Source organism: Paralichthys olivaceus, chromosome 5 (genome assembly GCF_024713975.1).
Source record: "Paralichthys olivaceus isolate ysfri-2021 chromosome 5, ASM2471397v2, whole genome shotgun sequence".
Classification (NCBI taxonomy): domain Eukaryota; kingdom Metazoa; phylum Chordata; class Actinopteri; order Pleuronectiformes; family Paralichthyidae; genus Paralichthys; species Paralichthys olivaceus.
Window position 1 is genome coordinate 703,208 of NC_091097.1, and position 22,214 is coordinate 725,421.

Genomic DNA, 22,214 nt, shown 5'->3' on the forward strand with positions numbered 1-22,214 from the left:
CCCCCTCCTGTGGAGAGCTTGTGTCTCCAGGGGACATTTCCAGGACAAGACCAGGACAGGACAGCCGACACACACACACACACACACACACACACACACACACACACACACACACACACACACACACACACACACACACACACACACACACGAGTATTTCCACTTGGTGCTAATTTCACTCCTCACAACACTTCAGAGGAAACTCCGGTCAAATCAAGACACATTTTATTTATAAAACCCAAAAACAGTTTCCATAGAAAATACATGTTTAAAAAACACACAGCACATTTTTAAAGATGGACGCAGGGGCCGCTCGTCTCTGTGGGGCCCCTGGTCACAGAGAATCTTATTGCTTCATGTCAGTCACAGTTGATTTATCTGGTTTCTGTGTAACCTGATTAAGTCAGTCAGAACATCATCATTAATAAAGACCTTAGTATCTCCTCACGTCTGCTTCAGATTAAAAACTCTGAGTCAGACTCGGAACAGATTAAAAGAAAAGTACTGACTCTGCAGTAGAGTTTGGGGATTGTCCAGAGGGTGGCGCTATACCTACACGGAGCCGGTCTATGAAGAGCTGACGCAGAAATCAATCATGTGAACGTTTTTTTACGTTTCAGATTCGTCCCCCGAGAAGAAACATGAATTTCACATGGTCGGTGTAAAAAGCACCTTCAGTCTTTTAAAGTGAGGACGCAGCGCGAGCAAAGATTAGCTCTGACTGTAGGACACAGCGCCCCCTGAAGGCTCCAGCTGTCAGGCCAGGTTCCATCAGACACTTCCTTTCTTCTTCGGATCTTTTCTCCAAACCTCCTCGCCAGAAATATATGTGGTTTTAACGTCGAGGGCGTCGCCGAGCAGCGTGAGGTCTGCGAACACGAGAACATGAGACACGATGAAGAAATGACGTGAGTTTGATTCTTTCTGCTCAACTGATGCAGTCGATCGTCACCTGCGTCCGAGCCGAAGTCCAGGTTTCCTTTCTTATGACTGATGCCCAGAAGCTGAGCTGGATGAAGAGAAGCAGCTTCAAGAGCTTCTTCTACACTGCAGCCTGCGCACACACACACACACACACACACACACACACACACTCTCAGAACAGAGGATCATGAGTTTCTGAGGTTCACAGTGAAACTTGATGGAAATTCCTGCTGATGAGAAACCCGAGTGGCTCAAACTGACCTGAGGCCTGTTTGAAGTGTCGCACACACATGTCCATGGAGGCGATGCTGCCGCTGAGCGTCTTCGTGTCTGACGGACAGAGACGGAGAGAAGTTACACATCCTGTCTCATTTCATCAAAACATCACTGATTGGATGATTTCAAAAGTGAAAATAAAGTGAGACCTGCCACGTAAGCGTGGAGACCCTGGATCTCGATGTCCTGATGACCCAGTTTGTAGCGCCCGGGGGGGAGACCCATCGCTGCGATCGCATCCGTCACCAGCACCAGACCTGGAAACACATGAAGCCAAAATATTTTAGACGCCCCAAACAAGCGTTTGACAAATCCTGAGTCAGTGTCAGCTGTCAATCATCACGTCTCCGCCTGTTTTTACATCAATCAATAACTGTTTGAACCAAACTGATCCGAAACTCGAACAAACATCTTTACAAACATTTATTTAACGTCTACTTTGAGTTTTAGTTTGGTTCATGTCCCGTCTGCTAACATGGAGGAGGAGGTTTACGAACTGTACTGCAGCCAGACACCAGGGGGCGATCCAGGTTATTTGTCTTAAGGAGTTTCTTCATGTCTCCAAACAAACCAGGACTGTAAACGTGTGAATCATCATCTCCGTCACACTAAACAACCGGAGCTCGGTCGTTCTCTTCACGCTGAAACGACGAGTGTTCTCTGACCTGACGGGTGAGCTCTGTGGGCGATACGCAGAGCGGCAGGGTTGGTGTGGATCCCGTCAGCGATCATCCCGTAAAACACCGTCCTGCCTGCAGGCACCTGGTCGCTGGTCAGCAGACCCACGATACCTGGGTCCCGATGGTGGAACTGGATCAAACACAAATCACATTTGAACTCTGGGAGGAAACCGGAGCACGGTCACTTCACACACTCACACTGAACTGGGAACCTTCTTGGTGAGACAGTGACGCCCACTTTACCACAGTGTCGCACACGTTCTGGTCACTGGGTCTTAAATCTGTCGTCTCAAAGTCGTTTCGTCCGTCACCATAGATTTTAACGTTGTTTAGAGCCGTGGTTCACATGACGACTCTCTAAACGTGTTCAGGCGCCACAACTGTCCGTCCACACTGACGCCACGAGGACGCAGCTCTTCGTTCAGAGGGACGAGCTCGTACAGGAACTCGTGGACTGCACAGAGACTGACAGACGAGTGTGTGGGACTCACAGGCAACATGGCGTTGAAGAGATGAGTAATGAACGAGGCTCCGCTGTGAACGGCGTCCTCAGCCTGAGACAGATTGGCCACCGAGTGACCTGCACGAGACAAACAAGAGTAAACACGTGATGATCGACCACGAAACTAACGTGCACGCAGACACAGATAGTGCCGCTCACCTAACGACACGGTGATGCCCCTCTGGCAGAGCTCCCTCACCACCGATTGGCTGCCGGCCAGCTCAGGAGCCAGTGTCACCATGGCAACGTTGTCCAGGCCGCCATAGGTCTCCATCAGGTCGTCGATCCCTCCGGACTGAAAGGTGCGGAGGAACTGCTCTGAGTGCGCTCCTTTCTTCTCCACGCTGATGAACGGGCCCTCCAGGTGAAAACCTGCGGAGACAAAGACCAACAAATGACCCCACGTGTAGGAGACGTGTAGGAGACGTGTAGGAGACGTGAAGGAGACGTGTAGGAGACGTGAAGGAGACGAGTAGGAGACGTGAAGGAGACGTGCAGGAGACGTGAAGGAGACGTGAAGGAGACATGTAGGAGACGTGAAGGAGACGTGAAGGAGACATGTAGGAGACGTGCAGGAGACATGTAGGAGACGTGCAGGAGACGTGAAGGAGACGTGCAGGAGACGTGAAGGAGACGTGCAGGAGACGTGCAGGAGACGTGAAGGAGACGTGAAGGAGACGTGAAGGAGACGTGTAGGAGACGTGTAGGAGACGTGAAGGAGACGTGAAGGAGACGTGAAGGAGACGAGCCACGAGCAGTGCATTATGCAAATGAGGGCCGTTATGATGTCATTAAGCTGGATCTTCACTTCACTGCGTCTTCGTACCGAGGACTCCAGCTCCATGTCGTCCTCCGTTGTGAACTTTGACCTGAGGTAAAACCTGAAACACATTTTCATCACAGTGAAACAGACGACAGACGTGCGACAGCTTCACTTCAATTACACTTAAAAGTTCAGTGTGTGGGATTTAGTGGCATCTAGTGGTGAAGTTCAGTACTGCAGCTAAAGGAGAACCGACAGCCAGGGTTTTCTGTCTCATTCTTATTCAGCTGATTTAACATCATGAAACATGAAATCACGTATTTGTAGATTTTGATATTTCTTGTCGAGGAAACTTTAAATTCAGAGACTGAAGCGTGTTGACTAAAGGTCACCCGAGGTCAGATTACAGACGTGCTGACCTTGTGGTAGATTTGGGGAGCAGAGGTGACCAGCGTCGGACAGAAGGACGTCACGCCGTGCTCCAGGATCTTTTCAGCCACGCAGGAAACTCCTTTGCCGACATCATCAGACGCCTGAGAGAAGTCGACGCCGTATCCTCCTGGAGGTCGAGGACATGTGACCGTGACCATCCAATAACAGTTGTGTCAGTGTTGAATTGAAGGACGACTTGTTGGCGTGCGTGCGTGTGTGTGTGTGTGTGTGAGAGTGTGTGTGTGTGTGTGTGTGTGTGTGTGTGTGTGTGTGTGTGTGTGTGTGTGTGTGTGTGTGTGTGTGTGTACCATTGATCTGGACGTCTATGAAGCCCGGGGCGATGATGCTGCCTTCACAGTCCACACGCTCGTCAGCGTAACCCTCCTCATCAAAGAACAACTTCTCTGGATCTAAAATCCTCCCTTCACGCACCCACAGGTCCTCCCTGCACACACACACACACACACACACACACACACACACACACACACACACACACACACACTCAGCTCTGCTCACTGTATTGTGTTGTGTGTCGGGGGTGAAAGCGGTCGTACCTCTGCAGCTTGTGGTCCCTCAGGATTCTGCAGTTGATGAACTGAGTGATGGGGGCGTCCGACACAGATTTGTTAGACGGCATGTTTCTCTCTCTCTCTCTCTCTCTCTGCAGACGACAGGAACAAAGATTTATCAGTGTGACTTCAGTACAGACTGTAAATAAAGACGGACAGGAAGTCGAACTCATGTGTTGATTTACTGTCCCAGTAACTACATGTGTTTGTCCCCATGTCCTCAATGTTCCACAGGAAATAAACTGAGGTGAGACAAGATAAGATAAGAGTCGGGACGGACAGAAACACCGGCAGCTCCTCATGTCAAACATCTTCTATTCTACATAAACCTTCAGACGTTGATCTGAAACTGTTTCCTCACAGTCGGAGTCTTGAAGAGTTTGTTCTGTTGAAGTTCAGTTTTTCTTTTATTCTTTTATTTCAGTTTAATCTTTATCACTGCAGCACTTTGACCCCGGTCTTCTTCTCTTCAATCAGAGCTCCTCTCCACAGACATCACCTCAGTCTGTTTCTAATATACTGACAACACTTCTCATATTTATACTTTGTTCTCTGCATTCAAATACCGAGTTACAAACTCCATGGAGAAAACAGTAAATTTGACAAGTCATTCGATTTTAACTAGGTTTCGAACCTTTAACGAGGAAGAGCAGAGAAGTGTGAGAACCAAGGACATCTAGTTAATAACTCGGCTCACATTTATCGATCAATACTCCTCCTGTTCTTTTACCATTTAAACTTGTTTACTCGTCACCATGACGCTTCAAACCGTTAAAGTACGAACACAACCTGCACTAAACAGATGGTTTTTTAAACCGAGTTCAGCAAATGAACATTCCGCATTTACTCGAACTATCTTTTCATTAACAGTGAAAAAGTGAAGAAAGTAAAGTTCTGCGTTGATAAATTACTGCAGAGCTGGAAACTCACCTCAGACTGAGATCAGCTGAGTCTGTGCAACAGAAACAGGAAGCGGAGGAAGTCACGTGACGGAGCTGCAGGTCAGCTGATCAACAGACAGACAGACAGACAGACAGACAGGTACCTGACAGTCACATGATAAAGTACTGATCAATATAATACTGTCACTACTACTAATAATACAAATATGATAATAATAAAAATGATGATAATGATGAGAATCACTTTACCAACAACAATAATAATCAGTAGAAGAGGAGGAAACTTCCTCATCCAAATAAACACTAAATAAACATATGAAAAATTACAACCAAAAGTTGAAATCACATTAGGAGACAGTTTCCATCCTCACCAGCAGGTGGCGCTGAAACACAACATTTGACCAATAAACACCTGAGCTCTTTGATTTTCAGTTTTTCTTTGAAGACAAAATACTTCAGGTACACGTGTTTAAGTATTTGTATCTTCTCTCGTCGAGAAGTATTTTATACAGCCACAGCTGGTAGAACGTGTTAATACGACTTGACTTGAAGTTGTTGAATCATTTCCTGAAGTGAGATAACGAGCTTTGCTCCAGGTCGTGAGGGAACAGCATGTGGGCGCTGTTGGTTCTGAAATCCTGAAGGTTTCGATCAGAGAAAATGTTTCTGAGGATTCGGTGAAATATAAATAACATTTTCTCTTAAATTACATTTTAACATCTGAATTTAAATATGTTTCTTGGTTTGTCACCTGACCCACTGAACCAATGGTCCCTGGACCAGGAAGTGCTGAGCACCTAAGTCTACAACCCCCCCCCCAGACCCCCACCCCCCTCCCCCCTCCCTCCCTAGCAGCAGCAGCCCCCTCCCCATTCCTGAAAGTCAACAATAAAGCAGGTTTCCAGTAAGTCAGATACCTCCGCACGTCCTGCTCGTCCCCATGGAGACCACTACGACAGTCTGAGGCCGGCGTCCTGCGGCCAAACCAGGCCACCCATGAGAGGGGGAGAGAGAGAGAGAGAGAGAGAGAGAGAGAGAGAGTTCTTTATTTAACTGGATCAAACTGAACATTTACACTGAGACAAAGTGAAAACACGTCCGTCACAGTCTTGGCAGCTGATCTGCTGCATATTTGAGCCTCAAACAGAGAAAAGAAAAAACATGGTGGACTGTAATTCACAGCCTCCTCCTTCCTTTGTGAGCTGTGACGTCAGCGTTCCCTCTCAGAGCTGCGACAGTGACACAGTAGCTTTGACCTCGAGTCGCCGCGTCTCATTCACAGAACTCCAGAGGCTGCGTGGAGGCCTTTCCTTAATCCGCTGGTTTCTGAGACTCTGAATAAGTCGACCGTTTGTCTGCTCGGCCTCGGGCGCTCGGCTTCTGCTTTACATCGGCTGTTGACTTGCAAAACAAGTCGAGTGACCGATGCTCCGAGGGGACGACTGCCAGCAAGGTCACAGTGTGAGGTCACAGTGTGAGGTCACAGTGTGAGGTCACATGTGGACGACAAACTGAAGCGAGGCGGCCAAGAGATTAAACGATTGGATTGAGAATTCAAATGATGGATGAACTCACTATCGAGCGATGAGAGAAAATCCCACATGGACCAGATTCAGCTGATAAGAGCACAAACACCAACAGTTTGAATCAGAGAATCAGAGAATCAGCGCCTCCTTCATCAGACTGCAACTGAAAGAGTTTAACCAGAATACTTCACATGTGGACGTCACCATCTTGCATATTTGATATTTGTGCAGTAGTGATCGTGGAGAGGAGCCGCGGGATCAATGTTCCACCATAATACACACTCTGAACCAATCCTGAGTCAGTGTCAGCTGTCAATCATGTGTCAGCTGTCAATCATGTGTCAGCTGTCAATCATGACGTCTCATCAAATAACTGATTCAAACCAAACTGATCAGAAACTTGAACAAACTTCAGAGACGAGAACGAGTTGAAATGACAGAAACATCTTCACATTTATTTAACGTCTCCTTTGAGTTTTATAATTGTTCATGTCTTATCTGTTAACATGGAGGAGAGTTTACGATCTAAATGCAGACACCAGGGGGCGATCCAGATACTGTGGCTTCAGATTTATCTTTTAATTTATGGTTTTTTTATCTTGTGTTTGATGTTAGAGGATTTCTGAGGTTTCAAACTTTACAATCTGTCAGAATGTTTGAGTTTTACATTTCGTGAAACTTTAAACATTTAAATGTGTTGGTGGATAATTTTCTCTCCACATGTAAACAACTCTGTGTGCGTCTGTGTGTTAATGTGTGTCTCTGTGTGTGTGTGAATGTGTGAGTGTGTGTCTCTGTGTGTTAATGTGTGTAGTACAGGTGTAACAGACTAGTGGTGTCTTTGTTTGTTAATTCTTAAAGGCTGAACCACCTGGTCTCTATCTGATACTAGAATATTTATAAATATATATATAAATATATATATTTATATACATATATATATATATATATATATTCATATATTTCTGTGTTTCCCTCGTCAGTCAGATTTTAGATTCAGGTCAGAAGCTCATGAGTTGCTCAGTGGATCCATCAATGTTCTAGAAGAGTCTGGATCAGTCTGCAGGGGGGGGGGGGCTTCTCCTCTCTCTCCCCCTTCACCCTCACCCCTCAGCCCTCCACCTCTGCAGCTCCGGCCTGTTTGCTTTCCTCTCGGTTAATAAGTGTTTGTCTGATCCCTGATGGGGGAGTGTAGCGGGGGGTGTAAAGAGCCTCCCCCCTGACTCACCCAGCTGTAAAGACGCAGCGATGGGGTCGTAAACTCATTTCTGCTCAGACACAGAAGAAGCAGCAGAATGAAGCTTCACAACAATCACACTGTGACGTCTGCAGGGGTCAGAGGTCAAACACCACCTCCTCCTGTTATCAGCTCACAGATTCAACGTTTTCACGCTCGTTTGTAAAAGATGAAAAACTAAACAAACGTTCATATGACAACAAAAACAAGGCTCAACCATTAGCTCCATCGTAGCAAAATGCTAATGTTGCTAGCTATAGAAACGGATCATAAACAAAGAAGTGAAGCGAAAGTCTCAAAGAGAAACAAGTAAAATCTCAAGCTGAAACATCTGGATCGCCCCCTGGTGTCTGGCTGCAGTATAGGTGATAAACCTCCTCCGTGTTAGCAGATGGGACACGAACTCAAAATATAAAAATCAAAGTAGACGTTAAATGAAAGTTTGTCAAAGACGTTTCTGTCGTTTCAGCTCGTTCTCATCTCTCTGATGTTTCTGATCAGTTTGATTTGAATCAGTTATGATGTAAGAACATGACTGACAGCTGACACTGACTCCTGATTGGTGGAGAGCGAGTACGATCACTTCTGCTCAGACTCGAGTTATCGTGGCTTCATGTCTGGGGACAAGTCGTCCATCTTTATTTACAGTTCACGCTTTTCCTCACGGTCAAGACTAATGGGACAGTGAGGAACGAGCTCGCTGTGTTTTTATTGGACGTGTGATGTGGCGCTGAAACGTGCGAAATCGTAAATCAGCAGCTCCCGTTGAGTCGCCCAGCTGCAGCCGACTGATAGCACAGAGCGAGATGTCGAGCGCTGCCAGAGTCCGGAGGGTCGCTCTCTCTCGCTCCGTCCCACGTCCACTCTCATCGAGTCAGTTTGTGGATTCACCAGAAACAACAGAGAAACAGGCAGCGGGGGGGTCTGAGGCCTGACCCCGAGACTGTGTGTGTGTGTGTGTGTGTGTGTGTGCAGGAGGCCTTTGTCACTGTTGTCGCCACGGCAGCTCACCTATTGAGGCTCGAGTCTAAGGGATGTAAAGCAGCAGTGTTCCACAGCTTTAACTCTGCTGTGAAACAAACAAAGAAATAAAGAACTCAAATTAAACTCTGGACGCGGTGAGTGAAGAGCGGTTAAAAGAGAAGAAGTGGAGAGAAAGTTTCCTCTGTGGTGACAGCAGCGGGCCGAGCCGTGGGTTGGAATCCGATGAGTGTTGACGGAAAAAGAAAGGAATCATTAAAGAGACGCAGCGAGGTGGAGGGAGGCTACGCTGGCCTTGTTTGTCCCGAGCGGTATTTCCCTTTCTCATTGAGCCGGTCCAAGTCCTGCAGGCGACTCTGTGAGACTCCCGCCCAGCATTGACAGGCAGGCCCGGACCTGCCCGGCCAAGGTCAAACTGTGGCCGCCAAGAACACGCGTACAGCTCAGCCCCGCCCCCCAGCTCTGTTTGTTTTCAGACGGTTTCTCTGCCTCCACACGGACTCAGCTCACGTATCACTTTACTCCTCCTCCTCCACGACGAGCTGCTCTGCTGCTGCTCTGCTGCTGCTCTGCTGCTGCTCTGCTGCTGCTCTGCTGCTGCTCTGCTGCTGCTCTGCTGCTGCTCTGCTGCTCCCCTCACCACCTCAGCATCTCGTCACGTCACAGTAGTTCCTACAGAAATCCTCTGATTAGATTTATCTCGTTTTCTCGTGGTTGCATGAGAGCAGAACGAGCGGCGGCACGTGAGGGAACGCTGCACGGAGCTGGTGTGACATGTCCCAAGCAGCAGTGTAAGCTGAGAATAAGCCTGGTAACTGAGTCTGGCATTCAGAGACCATTGTCCTGTCAGTGCAGTGACTCACTAACCTTTGTGTTACCTGGACAGCAGAACGCTGCAGATCCATCACAGACAACACACAGGAAAACATCTGCGACCAGAGAAACAGGCCGAACCCTCCAGACTGATGGAGTTACTTCTCTGTGACGTCACACAGAAAGTTCAGGTTTCTGAAAAACACCAATGTCACCTCAGTGTCTTGAGGAGAATTCTTGATTCCTCCTCATGCAGCAGGTTGTGTTGTGTTGTTGTTGTGTTTTTGTGTTGTTGTGTCTGTGGTGTTGTTGTGTTGTTGTGGTGTTGTTGTGTTGTTGTGGTGTTGTTGTGTTGTTTTTGTGGTGTTGTTGTTGTGGTGTTGTTGTGTTGTTGTGCTGTTGTTGTGGTGGTGTTGTTGTGGTGTTGTTGTTGTGTTGTTGTTGTGGTGGTGTTGTTGTTGTGTTGTTGTTGTGGTGGTGTTGTTGTTGTGTTGTTGTTGTGTTGTGGTGTTTTTGTGGTGTTGTTGTTGTTGTTGTTGTGTCTGTGATTTCAGATCCAGCCTCTGTCCTGAGAGACGGCGTCTCCACAGCTCCTGATGGTGTGAACGTCTCATTCAAAGGTAACGAAACGTCTTCTGAGCTTCAGGTGATTATAAACTAATGAATCATTATGAGATGAGACTCTGTGCTTTGTGAGACGTCCACACAGTGAAGCTCCGAGTGTGAGCAGAGGAGACACAGAGAAGCAAACTCCTCCACCACCAGCTCCTCCACCACCAGCTCCTCCTCCACCAGCTCCTCCACCAGCAGCTCCTCCACCAGCTCCTCCACCAGCAGCTCCTCCACCAGCTCCTCCACCACCAGCTCTTCCACCACCAGCTCCTCCCACACCAGCTCCTCCACCACCAGCTCCTCCACCAGCTCCTCCACCACCAGCTCCTCCACCAGCTCCTCCACCAGCAGCTCCTCCACCAGCTCCTCCTCCACCAGCTCCTCCACCAGCTCTTCCTCCACCAGCTCCTCCTCCACCAGCTCTTCCACCACCAGCTCCTCCACCACCAGCTCCTCCACCACCAGCTCCTCCACCACCAGCTCCTCCTCCACCAGCTCCTCCACCAGCTCCTCCACCAGCAGCACTGTGTAATGAATGAAGTGGCCCTCCCACTGTTGCCCTGGGTATTGTCTCCTCGTTGTTACACAGTGTGTATTGCTCTCTGAGCCTGTGATGGATGTCAGATTACCCCTCTGCCTGTGTCTTCCTGACAAAGAGGGCATCAGCCGACACTGCAACACACACACACACACACACACACACACACACACACACAGGCAAACATGCAAACACACACTCTCTCACTCCCCAAACAAACACCCACCATCGTCCTCAAGTCGCTGCATACAATGATCTACAAATCTTTGTCTCGACCGCGACGCCAACAACACATCAGTGCCCACGTGTGATTGACAGATCATTTACTCTTCAGCAGCTGTTCTCAGATCAGTTTGATAACCACGGTCACAAAGGTCACACAGAGGCGTCATCATTCACTGAACTCCTGTGAACGAGCACGAGAAATATTAATGAGTTAACATCAACATCAGCTGACGATCAAAGTGTTTTCAAACTGTTGCACCCAACAAACACACACACACACACACACACATACACACACACACACACCCACACACACACACACACACACACACAAACACACACACATACACACACACACACACACACACACACACACACACACACACGCACACACACACACACACGTTTCAGAGATCATGTCAGAGAATAGATTCAACAAACTATGTTATGATGTTGATTCAAGAAACACACATCAGAAAATGTCTATAAAATGTTGTGTAGACATGTTGTGTAGTCATGTTGTGTAGTCATGTTGTGTAGACATGTTGTGTAGTCATGTTGTGTAGTCATGTTGTGTAGTCAGTGTGTGTGAAGCAGCAGATTGTCGACTCGTTCACAACAACAGGAACATGTGGGGGACATCACCAAAACATCTGGAATCTCCTCGTCTTTCCAAGTGGACGTCTTCGTCTTCTGCGCGTCTCCTCTTCTTCATCCTGAGACATTTGTGTTCTTCCAGTTTCACGTCCGTCACGTGTTAGAAACCTCAGAGACACGTTCCAGTTCTAGAGGCTGCAAGAAAGACTTTTGTTCTTACATGCAGAACATGTGAGGAACATGTGAGGAACATGTCTGTGGTTCAGTTCATGTCTGAGAAGCTGTAAACATGATCATATTTGAATTATTGCTTAAAAATATGAAATGAATCATAAACAGAACACGGACCTGAACACAGAGACTTTCATGTGGTTCATTACTGCAGGACTTTATTTTGGTTATTTCACATTAAAGCGTCGCTGCTTTGCCTGAGAGAGCGAGTCGTCTGCTGGGATGTGTTTTCCTGACGGTGGGGAGTCCGGAGCCCCACTTTGCTAAGGTAAGTGAACTTTCACAAAACCAGCGCTGTAATAAATCTGGGGCTCCATCCGTCCTCAGCCTGGGTAAGACCCACACAAGTCACCCACTCCGCCCCCCCCAGACCTGCATGACAATGGTACCAGCCGTTACCCCGGAAACAGGCCTTTCATGAGCTGTGTGATAAAAAAGACGTATTCCCGTCTCTTCCCGGTTCACTTTTCACTTCAGGAACCTGTAGATAAGCTTCAGCCTGTGACACTTTCTCCAGTGAATACCAGTGACGTCGTGGGGCAACAGAGAGAGACACATCCTGAATGTAAAGATATTTTCATCAGCTTCAAACCTGAATCATCTGCCAGGAGAGAAAAGACTGAATCTGAAAAGAAGCAGAGAGAGTTACACCGAGACATAAATATTATTGTCTCCAGTAACGGACTCATGTCCCCAATGTCTTGTTTTCTTCCAACTAAAATCCAGAAATAAAAATAATAAGTTACATAACGAGTGCATCAGCCACGAGGGAACAAACCAGAACAACAAGAATCAAATTAAATATGCATAAAAAAAACCAAACTACAAAGTTTTACAAAAGAAAACCATCACATCAAATGTCTGACTAACGATTTGAGGTCATTTTTATTTTTTCTTCCGGACGACGTAAAAACTAATAAACAGATTTCATCAGAGCAGAAGAATGAGACGAGAAAAGATTTTAACAAGTGGATTATGTTTTGCACTTTCTTAAACATTTTCCAAGAGAATAAATCATGAATCAATAGATCAGACGTATTAACAGACTGATATCTATGAGTGTGTGATCTAACTGGATTTAAGGGACCAAGGTGTTTAAGTGATGACTCATTGTTTTCTTTATGAGATTATTACGAAAGAAAAGGAACAAGTTTTCATTTTTCAGTCAAACCATCGACTATAGGAACAGAAAGTCAGTATCCATCACTTCACTTGACCTCCTCTGGGAGAGGCTGCTCCGTGGCGTCACACTGGTAAACTCGGTGTTTAGCACTTTCAGTTCGCAGCGTTTCTGGGTTGGAACCGGCAGCGAGGGTTAGCGTTTCACCGGGAGGCTCCTCTTACCTGCAGCCGTCAGCAGCGCCCGGGAATAATACCTGCATCAGGTTACCACGGCCTCTCATCTAACCAGCCGGCCACTTTATGATTATGAGCCCTGCAATCCAGCTGGAGGGCCGAGTCCAGGGGGGGCTGCAGGGAGCTCAGGCTGCGGGGGGGGGGGGCAGGAAGGGAAAACGCCAGCTCTCCTGTCCAGGAAACTGCACCAGGTCCGGGCATGAGGACGCAGGATTCTGTCCTTCCAGCAGAGTGTTGGGTGTCCATCATACAGAGGTGTAGCGTTACAGCACTTTATCCCTGGCCTTCATCTCTCCACCATCATGACCTCATCAGTGACTCGCTGACTGACGACCCGTCACTTCACAGTCGTGGGGGGGGGGGCAGCTTCTTCAATTCTACGCATTTGCATTTGATTACTGTGGCCATTCATCTGAGCCTCTGAACAGAGCCACCTTGCTAATCTGCAGCAGGGTCAGATGGTTGGTCTACAGCAGACAGACGTGATATATGGGGCCGTGGGACACTTGTCCCTGTTGGACCCCACACCGACCCAATGAGGGACCACAGATCCCAACACCACAGAGAACAAGAGTCTGACTGAGCACAGACAAAGCCCTGAAAGAGAAACCCACCACCCCCTGCTTCTATTACCCATCGTGATCACAGCCGGAGAACAACCACGTAAATCTCAAAGTGAAAGACAGAAAACAAGAGTCTCCGTCAACTTTCACGTGAACTGCAGGTTGGACGAACCGGTTAATGAAGCGAAACCCAAGCAACAGATAGAAGCTGTTCTGTGAGACAACTAACCAACCAACCAACTAACTAACTAACTAACTAACTAACTAACTAACTAACCAACCAACCAACCAACCAACTAACTAACTAACTAACTAACTAACTAACTAACTAACTAACTAACTAACTAACTAACTAACTAACTAACCAACCAACCAACCAACTAACTAACTAACTAACCAACTGACTAACTAACCAGTTCAAATGCAACACACCATAGATAGATGGATGGATGGATGGATGGATGGATGGATGGATAGATAGATAGATAGATAGATAGATAGATAGATAGATAGATAGATAGATAGATAGATGGATGGATGGATGGATGGATGGATGGATGGATGGATGGATGGATGGATGGATGGATGGATGGATGGATGGATGGATGGATGGATAGATAGATAGATAGATAGATAGATAGATAGATAGATAGATAGATAGATGGATAGATGGATGGATAGATAGATGGATAGATGGATAGATGGATATATAGATGGATGGATAGATAGATGGATAGATGGATGGATAGAGAGACAATGATACAACATTTAGACAAAAATGCATTTAAGCTTTTTTATTGTCAAAGAAAAGTGGAAAACAAAATAAAAACAGTGAAAGAAAGCGTCGGGTGTCTCTGACTTCACACAATCAACCATGAGGTAAGACACGTGTGTTTATAAATGTTATTCGATCGAGAGGAGCCGACACACAAACAGAGGAACTGTCTCAGGAGTTCACGTCTGAAAATGCGAATCCTGCAACTACAGAGTGAAGACTTGTGTTAACATGGGGTCACGTGACACATGTTGTTATTGCTGAGATTTACTGACTCGCTCAACCTCCTCACACACACCAGTACAAAAACACATTTCCTGCTCGTGATAAAAAACGCAGCCTCTTAACGCTGCCACCCTGTCGAGTCCCAAGTGTTGTTCTTGGCACATTGAAGGTCAGGTATTCATTTACGAGCATTTTAACGTCCTAATGGTTCTTTGTCGGAGGAGTTCCCTGAAGCAGGTTTGTGTCCATTTGAACTTTGAAGAGGTGAAGTTCTGGTATTTCCTCAACTCGCCTTAAATCTAATGTTCGGTTAGAAAGTCAAAGAAAGTGGTCACTCCATTTCCTCTTGAACAAAACTATTGTTCATCTACTGGTCCTATTTATTTTGAAAATGTTAACAGAGAATAGTTAGTTCCAAAAACCCCACACACAAAATAAACCTACAGCTAATAAAGTAAATCACTTCTACACCAAACATCATTTGGCAAATGTTTCATTTTCCGTCATGGTGGTTCTGCTGTCAGTTTTTACTGAACGTGTTTCGACCTTAACGCTTCAGCTGAAACTCACTTCGTGAATCTTAGAATAAATGATCTTGTCTTCTTCTTCCTCTTTACCGCAGGAGTCCGACATGTGGCCACAGCAACAACACAAACACGTTTTAATGACGTAAACACACGGACCTGTTAAACCATTTCAAACTCATGGAACAACCTTGTGGTGAAATCTCACAGTTCAAGAGTTTGTGCCGTTAAAGCTGAAAGAGTCCAAAATGGAAAATGACGTCAGGGTTTCATTTGTTGATATTGTGAGTCTGTCGTTTTTTGGAGACATGAGCTTTGTTTGTTTTTTTCCACCGCTGCTTCTCATAGTTATGGTTTAAAGGATGTTACATGAATTATGATCTTTTAAAACAACGTTATCAACAACGTGTGATTTACAGTCAGGAGACAGGAGGACATGAGGGCCGTGAGACGTCCAGCGAGCTAACAAGCTTGTCCAGTGATTTTGTTATTAAAGATTCTGTTTTATTTTACAGACTCGAACCAGATTTCAAAATCGTGCCAGTTACATGAAAAAGTCGTATTTATCAGTGTTTCTCCTGCTGGACACGCGTGTGCTCCAACACATGTTAGAAATGTAAAACCTTCAAAGATTCAAATGCATAACAACGATAACTGTGAAGAGTTGAATCGTATTATTGTTGTAATCGTTTTTACTTCGTCTCTTTGGGGGAAATGCTTTTTTTACTTTGTTGTAGTACCTCAGTTGGCCACAGGCTTGAATTGGCAGTGAGGCGTTGTGTCCGCGTTAGCACGTGCATGCTGCTGATTGACAGTTAGCAAACTTGTTAGCTCGCAGAGTTTTTCCTCTCACGCCATATTGAAATAATTGATGTAAAATCCTGAGAGTAAAACGATACCAGCAGGGGGCACACTTCACGGATTCATTTCATTTGAAAGTCAGTTTTTGTTCGTCCGAAGTCATTCGGTTCATAAAAAGGTTTCACACAGTTGTTTCCCTGTGTTGATGAGCTGCTGCTGGACATCGTGGCGTCTTCGTTGAATGAATCAGCATCAAAACTTTAATCTAAAAATCTTTTTAACAACAGGACGGAGACGACACGAGCTACTGTAAAAAAAGAATCCTCTCCTACTCCACCACAGTAAAGGGTCTTTAGTGTGAACGAGGACCTGGACAGCAGCTGTTCCTCAGAGGAGGGTGTCGATCCGGCTGCTGGGGTCCAACGAGTCTCCGAGGTCAAACAGCTGCTCCAGGTTGACGGCGGAGCTGCACAGGAAATCACTGCGGCTCTGATCCTCTTCTTCGGGCCAGGGGTTCTCCAAAAAGGCCGTGGCGAGGAAGGTCTCCTCGTCAAAGTCCGACACGTCGTTACTCCTCTGGGTCTCCACCAGCACGTGGATGTCTGCTGTCCCCACGGGGGCGTTGGTGGGGGAGATGTGGGTCCCCCGCACAGTCAAGTCCTCCTCCTTCATGATGGGGCTCAGAGGTTCTCCTTCGTCCAAACTCAGCTCCCCGCTGAGGGCGGAGTCCAGCAGGGCGTCCCAGTCGAAGTCCCCCTTCAGAGGTCCAATCTCCTTCTGTTCGTCCACGGAGAGCAGTGGGGAGCTGGAGCGCCGGAGGACTTTGGTCGCACCACTTCTGGAGCCCAGCGACTGTCTCCTCTTGACCCCACCTCTTCCTCTGACCACCGGCCAGGAGCCCAGCATGGTGCCCTCAGCCAGATGCGGGTCCCAGTTCTGGTCGGCGCCAGTTGCCTCTTCGAACTCCCGGAGGAGGCGCTGCGACTCTGGATTGATGCCCAGGCCTGTGGGGCCTCTGGTCGGGGGCTGGGGGTTGACCCTGAGCCTGCTCTGTAGCTCGGGGTTGATCTGGACCGGGGGCATTCGTCTCTTTTTGTAGGCGCCACTCAGGAGGCGCTCGGCGTACTGAGGGTCGATCTTCCAGAACCCCCCCTTCCCTGGCTCGTCCTTCTGCCGCGGCACCTTGATGAAGCACTTGTTGAGTGACAGATTGTGACGGATTGAGTTCTGAAAACAGATTCAGAAAAACAACTTAGTTCAGAAGTCAAGTTCAAATTCATAGTTTGACAGAAGCTGCTTTCGGACATGTGAGAGGCCCCGGACTTTCTGCGGACGTCCTCCAGCTGTCGTCCTGGCGTGAAGTCTGCAGAAAGTCCCAGTGAGCCGATACGAGAACTCAGTGGACGTGTTGAGGACTAAATGCAAAAGACACAAATGATCCAGAGATCTCAGGATGAAACGGAAGAGCCACGTCAGTCTCTGATGTTCAGAGACGACACGTGATCTCTGCAGCGGAGCTCGTCCGTTAACATGGATGTGAACGATTTACTGTCCAGACATTAAACGTCTCATCTCACCCTCAAATTTGTGGAGTTTCCAAATTGTCAAACTTTAACTCTGAACTTATAATAACTCTCTGGTAACAAGGTCGGCACCACATTAATGCCCCCCCCCTCAGTGAGGTCTGAATAGAGCGGTGACCTGACGACCTCTGTTAAATATTATCTGCCCCATGTTCAGCTCTAAAATAACAGAACTCTGGAGTCGGAGGCCGACGCTGGAACACAGGAGCAGCTCCGTCAATCATTTATCCTGCAAAATTAAACTTTTCTGAAAACTCCTGAACCTTCCACGAGGAATCTGCCGCCCCAACGACTCCCGCTCCTCCGTCGCCTCGTTCTGCTCAAGCAGAAAAACCAGAGGCTCGATTTATAACTCGTGTCTTTTAATGTCTCTGGCTTTTGATTGATTGATACTTGATGTCAGAACTTTGTGCTGCTGTGAAATGGATCTATTCAATATTCCTTTAATTAAAAAGACTCAGTGCAGCCGGCTGAGATCTGACCTCAGATCAGAACACTGAGACAGCTGGTGTGAAGAGAAAGTCGTTTACACACAGAGGAGACGACACGTCCTCTAAAGAGGCTAATGGACGTGCAGTCTATTGTGTGTGTGTGTGTGTGTGTCTGTACCTGCCAGGTGGGGTCAGCCTGTCTGTAGTGTGTGTATCTGTCTGTGTGTCTCTGTCTCTGTATGTGTCTCCATCTGTCTCTGTGTGTGTCTCTGTCTATTTCTGTCTCTGTGTCTCTCTGTCTTTCTCTGTGTCTGTACCTGCCAGATGGGGTCAGCACATCTGTAGTGTCTCTCTCTCTCTCTCTGTCTCTGTGTGTCTCTGTCTGTCTCTGTGTGTCTCTGTGTCTGTACCTGCCAGGTGGGGTCAACGTGTCTGTAGTGTATGTCTCTGTCTCTGTCTGTCTGTCAGTCTGTCTGTCTGTCTGTCTCTCTCTCTGTGTCTCTCTGTCTCTGTCTGTCTCTGTGTCTCTCTCTCTGTCTCTGTGTGTCTCTCTGTCTGTCTCTCTGTCTCTGTGTCTGTACCTGCCAGATGGGGTCAGCACATCTGTAGTGTCTCTCTCTCTCTCTCTGTCTCTGTGTGTCTCTGTCTGTCTCTGTGTGTCTCTGTGTCTGTACCTGCCAGGTGGGGTCAACGTGTCTGTAGTGTATGTCTCTGTCTCTGTGTCTCTCTGTCTTTCTCTGTGTCTGTACCTGCCAGATGGGGTCAGCACATCTGTAGTGTCTCTCTCTCTCTCTCTGTCTCTGTGTGTCTCTGTCTGTCTCTGTGTGTCTCTGTGTCTGTACCTGCCAGGTGGGGTCAGCATGTCTGTAGTGTATGTCTCTGTCTCTGTGTCTCTCTCTCTGTCTGTCTCTCTGTCTCTGTGTCTCTCTCTCTGTGTCTGTACCTGCCAGGTGGGGTCAGCGTGTCTGTAGTAGCAGAAGTTGTCGGTGATCCAGTGGTAGATGGAGGACAGGGTGATCTTGCTCTTCTTGCTCGCCTGCATCGCCAGACAGATGAGGGTCGCGTACGAGTACGGAGGCTTGATGTGCGCGTTGCTCTTGTAGTCGACGTCATCGGGGCAGTGACCGTGAGCCACGATCCCGGGGAGCACCGGCATCCGGCTGTGCGCCGCCGCCACGGGCTTCCCCGGGGTCAGGGGCATCCCGATGGACGCGGGGTCCCCGGCCAGAGGGGAGGACGGGGCGTCGGCTCCCGGCGGCTGGTGCCCGAACAGGCCGGTCCGGGTCTGCGGCGGCTCGTTGGCCCCGAGGATGGAGAACTCCTGCAGCCACTGGAGGCTCGTCAGGCTGTCGTCCAGGCACAGCGAGCCGCCGACAGAGTCCCGCTCCTCCGCCTGCGCAGCGGCGGTGACCACCTCCTCCTCCAGCCCCACAGAGCCCTCGGGCCAGGGGTCGGTGCAGCTCAGGGACAGCATGTCCAGCACCTCCTCCTCCTCCTCCTCCTCCTGCAAAGGACAGGACATTTGAAAACAGTCTGTGAGAGAAGTTCCGTCACCTGAGAACATGTGGAACATTCTGGAACCTGGAGCGACACGAACTTTAATTATAGAACACGAAGGTCCACTTCAGAAAGATCCAGTTTTATTCTGATGTCTGATTCTTTTCATAAAGAGTTTATTATTCTTATTTTACAAACTTTATAAAGTCACAGACTCGTCGTGTTATTATCAGTATATATAATTCAATATTATATATATTATATATTTAACAGTTTATATTTTAATATCAGATTATTTTACCGTTAGTGAGTTTAAAGATGACTCGGGTGTTTCAACAGTTTACAGGTCTGTGTGTGTGTGTGTGTGTGTGTGTGTGTGTGTGTGTGTGTGTGTGTGTGTGTGAGTGTGTGTGTGTGTGTTTATGAAGTGATAAGACTCAGACTCACCTTGTGTCAGATGATTTTAATCCCAGTTAAGTTGAAGATTCTTTTATTTACAGTTGATCAGTTTGTTCGATCTGATCCAGTTTCACTTGTTTCTCACTTTGTGATCGACAGATGAGGAAAAGGAGAAATTCCTCTGGATGGTGTTTGAGTCCAGTGCTCCTTCACCTCCTCTGCTTCTCTTCCTCCTCTTCTTCTTCTTCTTCACCTCCTCCTCTGCTTCTCTCCTTCTTCTGCTCCTCTTCTGTTTCTTCCTCTTCCTCTCTTCACCTCCTCCTCTGCTCCTCCTCAGTGTCTCGCGGTGGTTTAATACCTGTCTGCAGGAGGTTTGTCCAGGAACCATAGAAACGGTGCCCCCCCCCCTCCTCCCTGTAAACAGCCTCCTGCTCCTCCATTGGTCCCCTGGTTTCTATAGCGCTTCATTTTTAATCACCCTCCAGTCAACTGTGCTGCTGCGGGTTCTCAAGCTGCGGCCCGCGGACCCACCACAGCTCGTGTCTCTGCAGTTGAACTGTGTAAATGTCATGAGTGCTGCAGAGAACCTCCTCTGAAGAGAAGTACGTGTACTGCAGCACTGTACTTCGAGTACTTTGTGCATTTTACTGCAGCACATTTGTTTTTATATCATAAATAATAATGAAACCAAACTGATCAGAAACTTGAACAAACATCAGAACGAGCTGAAACGACAGAAACGTCTACTCTGATTCTTAGTTTGGTTCATGTCCCGTCTGCTAAAATGGAGGAGATATTAAGATGCTCTAGTTTGTCCCAGTTCCTCTCATCCTCCGGAGGCTGCGTCTGAGGACAGATTGTGTCTCAGCGCAGCGACTGGACTCATGTTGAAGCCTCAGCTGTGGCTGTGCGTCTTCATCCTTCCTGGTCCAACCTATCCCAGAATCCATTGCTGTTCAAAGAGGTGCCAACATGTGCCGAGACGTGTCAACTCAACCGGCCCGACGATGGGAAACATGATAAAAAACCAAGGGTCAGCAAAAAGTTCTCGTCGTGTCCAACTTCAGGTCTGTTGCTAGGTAACCGCAACAAGGGCGGGACGAGCTCTGTGACAATTTCAGTTACGCCTTCGCGGCCAATGAAGGCGGCGGCCTCTCAGGGCCAGGTAGGCGGGTCCTCTGAAGGAGGATCTGAACCGAGACACAACTCTGGCTTCACTTTCAGGAGCCGTCACGTCGTCCATCTTTCTTTAAGTCTGCGTGTGTCACTCCAAAGAAGCTCGGCAGCGATGACACTGGTGAACTTGTATTTGAGCCTGGATGTAACTGCAGGAGTTTAAAGTTCAGTGACAGAACTTTCTTTCTGTCTTGTCACATTTGATGAAAACAGAGATCAGCACAGTTCTGGCAGCGTCATCACAGACAGAGTGAGGGTTGGACCCAGTGTTTGGACTGTGGGGGTGGGGGGGGGGGGGGAGAGAGAGTGTGTGTGTGTGTGTGAAGGAATGTAGTTTTTGTCCAGACGACAGAAAAGAGTGAAACAGGGGAAACAAAAAGGTTTGGCCCCTTCGACGTTCTATTAGTGTGGCTGAGTGGTTTCCTGAGGCCCCTCACAAAGAAACTGTAAAGCAATAAAACGTCTCCTCGTGTTGGACGTGAAGCTGCTGACGACGCTTCATCTCCTCCGCTGCTCAGCGTCAGCTTCACTGTCTTTGTGAAGACATGTGTCCGTCTGAACACTTTTCTGTTGACCTTGACCTTTGACCTTTGACTGGTCGGCTCCAAAAGTTAATAACGTGGAGATTAAACCTTTAAACGGATTTTCACACCAACTTACGTGAAAATCTGATGTTGACTTCTTTTGTAGAAACAGTTTGTTTTGTTCAAGGTGAGACTTTGTTGTGTGATTCAGAGGAGACTGTGAAATAATAACGATAATCATCATCATCATCATCATCATCATAATAATAATCATAATAATAAAGGATTGTAGAGTTCTTTCAATTCTTTGTTTTCAGTGTAATAAACTTCGTCGGCAGAGAGATCAGGTCCTGATCATCTCACATCTGATGCCTCATTGTCCAAACCTCTGTCAGCTCTGGGCTTCAGGCGAGACAAAGTCCCCTCATGTCCCCGTCGGATCTCGTCCTTCCGCGGCCCCCGTCTCTTCATCTCCAGCAGAGGTCGGAGGTCAGAGAGGGAGCAGCCAACCACAGTGACCCCACAGAGCGGCAAGATCAGCGAGGGCCG

At 47.6% G+C, this 22,214-nt stretch overlaps 2 protein-coding genes across 7 annotated transcripts; both read right to left on the reverse strand.

The window, feature by feature from the left end:
* Positions 1–208: 208 nt before the first annotated feature.
* amdhd2 (amidohydrolase domain containing 2) lies at positions 209–6,008 on the reverse strand. 5 transcript variants are annotated; one of them, XR_011241160.1, is made up of 13 exons: positions 5,969–6,008; positions 5,080–5,155; positions 4,135–4,239; positions 3,886–4,022; positions 3,565–3,704; positions 3,209–3,263; positions 2,542–2,754; positions 2,372–2,460; positions 1,866–2,010; positions 1,354–1,457; positions 1,186–1,254; positions 953–1,054; positions 209–869 (listed from the first exon to the last, which is right to left on the reverse strand). XR_011241160.1 is itself a non-coding variant. In XM_069525553.1 (13 exons), exons 1-13 carry the CDS (start codon positions 5,991–5,993, stop codon positions 772–774), a joined length of 1,362 nt encoding a protein of 453 aa, XP_069381654.1. In that variant the 5' UTR covers positions 5,994–6,008; the 3' UTR covers positions 209–771. The 5 variants fall into 5 exon arrangements, 4 of the variants coding, with proteins under 4 accessions (XP_069381654.1, XP_069381655.1, XP_069381656.1 ...); XM_069525553.1 differs by having other exon boundaries at positions 1,350–1,457; XM_069525554.1 differs by lacking the exon at positions 5,969–6,008 and having other exon boundaries at positions 1,350–1,457; positions 4,135–4,237; positions 5,080–5,176.
* Positions 6,009–14,509: 8,501 nt separating this feature from the next.
* Positions 14,510–20,293, reverse strand: foxj1a (forkhead box J1a). Of its 2 annotated transcripts, none has more exons than XM_069525559.1 (3): positions 20,014–20,293; positions 19,013–19,570; positions 14,510–17,282 (listed from the first exon to the last, which is right to left on the reverse strand). In XM_069525559.1, the coding sequence occupies exons 2-3, from the start codon at positions 19,541–19,543 to the stop codon at positions 16,443–16,445; spliced, it is 1,371 nt and encodes a 456-aa protein (XP_069381660.1). In that variant the 5' UTR covers positions 19,544–19,570; positions 20,014–20,293; the 3' UTR covers positions 14,510–16,442. The 2 variants fall into 2 exon arrangements, with proteins under 2 accessions (XP_069381660.1, XP_069381661.1); XM_069525560.1 differs by having other exon boundaries at positions 19,013–19,573; positions 20,014–20,290.
* Between the last annotated feature and the right edge of the window lie 1,921 nt (positions 20,294–22,214).